The sequence below is a fragment of the Pollachius pollachius genome (genome assembly GCF_949987615.1).
Source record: "Pollachius pollachius genome assembly, chromosome: 1".
NCBI lineage: Eukaryota > Metazoa > Chordata > Actinopteri > Gadiformes > Gadidae > Pollachius > Pollachius pollachius.
Window position 1 is genome coordinate 32306362 of NC_136934.1, and position 8000 is coordinate 32314361.

The window sequence follows — 8000 nt, forward strand, 5'->3', positions numbered from 1 at the left end:
ATCATAATTTGTTGTCTGTGAGGAGTTGTGCCTGCCTTAATAAATGATGACACATATAATAATAATAACAAAGAGTGTTTTTTTAAGGAGGCAGGGGTGTGATTTAGAATTCCTTTGTGTTTTCCCCCACTTAACCCGCTGTGACCTAGGAATACAACTATTAAATATAAGGAAAAAATTATCGTATGCAACCTATGCAAAAATAATGAACCAAGGATGTTGAATGTGGAGAGAATGATGGCATCTACAGTGGGCTCAAATGCAAGGGTTCATTGAGTTTACCCCCTTCCCAACCTATCGGTTCTTTACTTGGTCGGTAAGGATGCCTGCAAACCAAATAATGATCTGCCAGCGTAGCACTGCTATTATAATATGGTTTACATGTGTGCATGAACACCGAATGAAAACAGGCCTTGATTTAATGATTGTTTTGTATTAACCGGACCCAGCCTGTGTATCAACATTTTGATGCCAATGAATATTACATGTCTAGTGATTTGTGATCCTCACACAGCCTACCTATGTTGTCAAAACAGGCTCCAGACAACTCTGTAATGACCTTTCATTTTCCAATGGCAACATGTGGAACCAATAAGTTTCAACCATTTTCACAGTTGCTGGAGCAGCCGCCGCACATTCAGGCAGCGATATTATTTGATATTAGCATTTGCCGGTGTGATATCCACTGCATGGACTCGTAGAATGTCCAAATCCAATTGGTCTCCCCATCTCGTGTTCTGTCCACGGTGTGGTATGTGCACATTTAATTTGGAACTGGCACCCCATGGTTCCGATTTATTCAAATGCAGAGTTGTCATCCTTGACTGATCAGCCATCACCACCACATAGGAGCACCCCCCTGTATCACCCTCACAAGGCTCCCTAGGTCAGCACCTGTCCATCTCTTAGTAAAACAGGGGGAGGGGGGGGGAACTTGAGCTCATCACTGCTGTCTCCCTGAAACCCCTCACCACCTGCCCCTCCCGGCAACCCCTTCCCCAGTTTGGCATGCCCATGCCAGGTATTTGTTCAAATTCCTCACACCCCGTGGGGATAGGTATGCTCCCTCTCCTCTTTACAGCCTCTTCTTTCCAACACGTGTATGCAGCACCGATCCCGGAACCAGAGACGTGAGCCATGCATCCCAAAGGTCCTGGTGGACAGAGTCAACTGGTAAACAGTTTCCCCAGTCGTCTCCAGGCAGACAGCACGGACAGACCCCCCCAGCTGTGGCTTCCAGACTGCCGCCATGGCCAAAAACAACACCTTGGATTCCAAGCAGGGTTCAAAAAGGCGCTTTTGATAGCGGCTGAAAAACGCTGTGATTTAATCAGAGACCCCTTCCTGACATGGAAAAATGTTTTTGCTGTGCTGGAAGCACTAAAGTGTATAGTTCATCTCCATGATTCAGGCATCAGATGGCCATATAAAGGCAGGGTGTGCGCGTGACGCAGGCTGTGTGGATATGATTGGATGTGGTATTGATATTGGGTTGTAAGTGAAGTGCATTAGTTAGTGCCATGGGGAGGTGACAGCACATTAACTGCACCGGTACTGATCCAAATCCCCCCCCGCCCAGAGTCACTCTCACTCCTCTACAAGTACTGAACATGAAGCATTATCAAGCATTAAGAAGCATTCAGAACGATATGTTCAATATCTGCTGTTCAAAAAACATTGGTAACAACAAAAATCTGCATGAGAATCTGTATGAATATGAATTTTTATCAATATACATTGATATTATTTAACACCTCACTAATATGGTATCAACTGTAGAGATCTGCATCTGGAACTGAATTGTTGAAGTAAAGATTAACTCATTGTCATGGTCATTTGATTGTGCTATGCAAAGAGCTTACAGCCTCTTCTTGCTATAATATAGCCTATACCTCTAAATCTCAATTGGGTCTGGGATTGTCAAGAATAATTAATTTGGTATTGGTTCAATTTAATTCTACAGGTAAATTCCAATAAAAATATCAAGGTCATCTCTGTCAGCCAATTTGGCTTTTAAATGATTTCATGGTGCTGTCTTATCAAAGCTACTTTTGTATTTTAAGGTTAAGTATTTTCCTCAAATCGCTGTCATTGAAACCAGGCCTTTTCACAAAGCCATTACTATAAATCTAAAACTAATGGAAATAGTATGCTGCGTTTCCAAGCAATGATCTTTTTCCTAAACGCAGCATAGAGGGCACATCAACATTGATAATGGCCTAATAAATAACATGGCATTTTTCTTTGTGACCATGTACTTTGCCGCCGATTAAAAAAACATTATCGGGGATTTATTATAAATCGTGAAAATAAATATAGTCTATAAATGATAGGGGGTTCACAGAGTGAGATTTACGTCTCCCACATTGTATCTGAGTCATCGGGTTTTCACTCAGATGTGAGTCATTCAAATATCAATTGTGACTTATTAATTAGACGGCATTATATTCCACAGTTGAGCCATTATTATGTGTATGAGTCAGAATATGTTATAGCGAACAGGCCTTATGTCTGCTGCGTTAGTGTTGGCTATATGGGTCCTGGGCTCGTTTCTCCTTATTTATTTGGTTTTCCTAACTCAACTGGCCTTGTGAATAGTCCTGTAGGATATGATGGCTGAGTGCAGAGCGGCAGCCCCCCTCTGCTCTGCCCGCCCCTGACATCATACCCGCCACGGCCCTCCTTCCCGTGGACCGGAGACATATCTGAGAGCTGAGGAGAGCCGCTCACACACACACACACACACACACACACACACACACACACACACACACACACACACACACACGCACACACACACACACACACACACACACACACACACACACACACACACACACACCGGAGACATATCAGAGAGCGAGAGCCGCTCAGACGCACACACACCGGAGAGACGCTGAGCAGATACTTTATATTGTTCTACCCTTACTTTATGTCAAAATAGACTATATTTATTTGGTACTTTTTCAAGAAAGTTAATAAAATGAGTTTAACCATCCAAAATCTTCGGTGGAATATCATCTTTACAGCGTCTGGAATAAGCGTTCTCCAAGGTAGGCTGTACTCCATATTTCTTATAAACCAATGCGTCGGATCTGCTATCACTGTGATAATTATTAATAGGAAGTCTTTCGTGTATTATGCAAAAAGGGTTTGTATCAGGATCCTATACAGCATTTTGTAATTTGCGATAATGAACGTTAGCATATTGCTACATATAAAAAGCGATTTGTTTAGGATGTCAAAAGTAAAATAGGCCTGTAATGGTATTGGCCTATTTAATGCTGACTTTGGAGATGGCCTTTATCCTGAACACAATTCAACTATTTATTTTGCATGTGTCTTAATGATACACTTTAAGGAAAAAAAGGTAAGACAGTCTGAAATAGATGGTTGTGTGCCATGGGGAGAACACAGATGTTATTTAAAGGGGACCGTGAAGGCATCGGGCGCGCCTCTCCGCGGGGGCTCTGCAGGCCTGCACAGTAGCTCTTAACCCCGGCGCCGTGCGGGTCACCATGTGTCCTGCTCTGCACGCCATGTTTACCCCCTACGATTACTTTGAAGTCAACGCATAGCTTAGGAAACATCGATGATTCATTTTGCAACATCTACCAGAGACGGTCAAGGCCGTCCGGAGACTCGGGTTCGTCGACGTGCAACATTCCACTGCACCCAAGTGATGAGGCTATTAACCAGTTAAATCAGGATATCTTATATTTCTGGCCTCACTAACCTGAAATGCAATTAAAAAAATATAGACTTTGGCTTAGCCGCTCGCAAGTTATGACCGGTCCCTTGACCCAACGTTTAGCCTTTTACGGAATTTGATAGAAAGATAGGCTATGACCTGTAGCCCTTTTCAAAATGTGTGGACGTGACTATACATGTTTTTTTCACATTCTTGAATTGGGGCGGGCAAATTCATACCCGCGACATGCTAATTGTTGAAAACATATTTGCCATTTAGTGGGTTCAACTTCACAAAGTCCTGTTAGTAGCATTTTCCCACCGCAAATAATCCTTAACAGCTGTAAGTGCATTGGACTTTTCAATTCTTCCTCTGCAATAAAATAACTCTGAAAAAGCTTGTATTGTTTCACATTTATAATTTATAATGCTTTTCCCCAAAATTATAATAGGCCTATATGCTTCCCTAAATATGTATAAAAAATGCATCTACAACTAATGAATCAAAAAAATGCCTTCCATGGTGAAATTCTGTGATCGAAATGAAAACTATTTAAAATAATAATAATTGTCTTCTTTACCCAACTCTATTCGCACCCTTCCTTTTCTCTTTTCCTCCAATTGGTCCCACCTCCTACCCCTCCTATTCACTTAAATAGTTTATGCCTCCAGCCCTTTCAGGCAGTACGTCCTAATCAATTAATACCTTTTAAAATTTCCCAACCATGGACCTTCCAGGCTCCATGCCTCCCTCTCCCTTTCCCTACACCTTCCCCTTTATCCCCAACGTCTCCCTGCCGTCTCCCTCTCCATCCATCTCTCCGTCCCCAAGCCTGGCCTCCACAGCTCTCTTCTGCTCCTTCCTGTCGCTCCTCTCCCTGCTGGGTATCACGGGGAACCTGTACACCCTGGGACTGCTCCTCAGACGCAGGAGAGGCCGGAGGAGGCACAGAGCAGGAGCATGCTGCTGCCCGTACCGACTCCCGGTCCCGTCCTGCCTGGCCAGCGCTCCCTCCCCTTCCCTCTCCCCTTCCTCCTCTCCCGTCTCCTCTTCCATCAGCTCTTCCTCCTCCCTCTACCTCCAGGTATTGAGCTTGGCTCTGGCCGACCTCCTCTACCTCTTCACCGCGCCCTTCATCGTGTACGACAGCCTTGCGTCCGGCTGGGCATTTGGGGAGCTGGGCTGCCGCCTGCTCCTCAGCCTGGACCTCCTGACAATGCACGCCTCCATCTTCACCCTGACGGCCATGAGTCTGGACCGCTACAGGGCCGTGGCGCGCCCCCTCCACGCCTCCTCCTCCAACTCCTCAGGCCTGCTGCGCGTAGGCCTGGCCTGGGGCCTGGCGCTGGCGCTGAGCCTTCCCATGATGATCACTCTGCACCTGGAGGACGGCGACAGCCAGGACGGCCAGCTCTGCGTGCCGGCCTGGGACGAGCAGAGCTCCAAGGCCTATCTCAGCATCCTCTTCTGCACCAGCATCCTGGGCCCGGGGCTGGCCATCGGGGCGCTGTACGCCACTCTGGGCCGGCTGTACTGGGTGTCTCAGACGCGGCCCGCCTGGGCCAACGGGGGCAGCACGGCCTACCCTCCCAGGGCACCCAAGCCCAAAGTGCTGCTCCTCATCCTGGGCATTGTGATGGCCTTCTGGGCCTGCTTCCTGCCCTTCTGGATCTGGCAGCTGCTGCCACTCTACCAGCCCGACATGCTGAGGACCGTACCGGTGGGCACCCAGGTCACAGTCAACCGGATCCTGACTGGCCTGACCTACGGGAACTCTTGCGTGAATCCCTTTTTCTACACCCTGCTGACGGGAAAACGGAAACGCAATCGGCAGACGCTGACGTCGGCCAACGAGCTCTGCCGCAAGAGCAGTCCTGTGCAGTAAGATACGTATGTCCCGTAGAGCCCCGTTCTGCTATAGGACTTTGGTATTTATATGTACTGTATATTGTCACATGTACATAATTGACGCTCAAATTCTATGAATTTCCCCACACACAAGAGGACAGGAGAATGGTGGGAAATGACAGCAGTTTGTTCGTAGTTTGACACAAGGAATTTGGTGCTGTCGAAAGAACATTATCAATTGGTGGGGAATTCAATATTTCAACAAACTTTATGTGTTAATTGTTTCAGATAATCTATTCTACAACTCGTGTCAGGCCGATTGACACTCTTTGGCCACAAAACATCCAAAGCAAAATGACAATGCTTCTGGCTGACATTGGGGAAGACAATATAATGTTTTGAGACACCGCACATTATGGGTCAGAGGCTATCCTTGAACAATTACAAAAACACAAGACACAACTCTAAATAATAAAGCTATCGCTGCATGTTAGCTTTTAAAACCTATTTTGCTATGACACATGACACACTTCTTTGCATGGCCTTAATGTTTATCAGAATATATAATACAGCTTTTAAAAAAAATGTGCTTCCTGTACAGTATATCTAATTGTCAAGTGTTTGGCATTGGTTTGGTAGGAGGGAACACACAGCAATGGGTCCTCTGACCACAAAACTACAGCTGAACCAAATTATTGTTAGCTTTTACAATGTTACCAAAGAATCAAATGAACTGAGTATGTTAGTTATGTTACTAAGTTAAGGGCCAAGCAAATTAAGATGATTTATAATTGTTTTTACAATTATCATTTCCATTCCCATGCATATATGTGCATAAAAAATATTTGGGGCCATCTTGTGTCCTAGTCTCATGAATTCTCTGCATTCTCTTTAAAACCCAAATTTTCCCATGCCATACACATTTTTCTGCTAAAATATGACGATGGTAAACCACCCTCATTGGCTTTGCCCATACCTCGGCCTATCCTATCTATTCTTTCAGAGATTGTACATGTCCAAGTTCTCTCTGTCTCTGTCCCGCTCTAAGGTGTGAATACTGCTGTTTGACCGAGAGGAGTGGTGGGGGGGTTGGGGAACTGACGGCGGGGTGGGGCTGTGTGTGAGGGAGAGCAGAGGGGTGGGTAGAATATGTATGAAGCACCTGCATAGCAATGCAGGTGCAGATATATTAAAACGTGCAATAGAAACAGGGTTTAAGGGTTGGAAAACAGATTTTAATTGATGTGACTAATATAATCAATAAACTGATTTCATGATTTTGATACAGTATTTGAATGAGTCCTGAGTCCTTGCTGTGAATCTGTGACCAAGATGCACATGATACACATCACATAAAAAACACGTGAATTTTTTCTACATATATTGTAGACTTTCTTTATATTTATTTTAGACAATACCTGAGGTCTTCTCCTGACCTACTGAGATACTTCCCAAAATGTCCACCATCTAAGCAGCCCATGGATGTATGCCTTGTGTCTTTATTGTTTAGCTCCTAGATACAACTCCCGATATGGTGATCAAGACACAGGGCTATTGATGCTGCAATGCCCAGCCTACAGGCCTAGACATGCTAGGTCAATGGCAGCACCGGTAATAACCTCCACCAGGCGTCTGCTACATAAACGCAACATAGCACCATAGTTAGAGCCCTGTTCATTGTCCACTAAATCAAAGGTTGGGGCTTTGAATCCACTTACGAATGCTGAAAACGAATCAAGGCCTTGAACCATGCCACATTGTCTGCTGGTAAAAGCACTTTGTGCACAGTGTAATTAGTATAAAGCATTGTTTTTGAGATGCTGGACACCAGTCTTTTTGATTACTGGACTGAATCCTCCAATCTCTGAGGCATGAGGAAATAAGTTTCCTCAACCGGTAAATATTTGATTAGTGTAATAATTTTGGTAATTTGTAATTTTTGCAAATACTTCCGATAGGAATTATAAATGTTGGAAGAATTACCCTTTTTCTTCCTTTGTAACTGCAGTTGTTGAAGGCAATGGAATTGATCCACGCCAACTTAATAGGGGACAACATCATGTATGCAAACGAATGAGAGCGACCGCAGAGGTCAAACCCATTGACTTTAGGTGGGCGATACCTTTCAGGCCCTGCAATATCAGTTCTACCAAGGCCCGGTCAGACACAGTTGGTCTAGGTTTACATTTTACTGTACATATTACTATTGGTTAAAGTCAAAGAGTTCTGAGCCATCTCATATAGTAATGTGGAAACATGACATCACTGTTGGTGTATTTTATCCTCATCCCTCTGTCACCAGAGACTCTCGTGGGCCTGTCCATCACAGAGGCCATCGACTTCTGGTCCCTTGGGTGATTGGTTCACTGTTTATGGGAGCTCGTCTGTACCTATGTTGTGATCAATACGAATTGGTCCATTTTACTGAACCGCAGTGCTCCCTAATAGAGGGAGACATTCC

General features: G+C 44.8%; 1 protein-coding gene across 1 annotated transcript; it reads left to right on the top strand.

Annotated features, from left to right (window-relative positions):
• Positions 1 to 4415: 4415 nt before the first annotated feature.
• uts2r3 (urotensin-2 receptor 3) lies at positions 4416 to 5576 on the top strand (the record flags this gene model as incomplete). Its single annotated transcript, XM_079737266.1, has 1 exon — positions 4416 to 5576. One exon carries the CDS (start codon positions 4416 to 4418, stop codon positions 5574 to 5576), a length of 1161 nt encoding a protein of 386 aa, XP_079593392.1.
• Positions 5577 to 8000: the final 2424 nt, after the last annotated feature.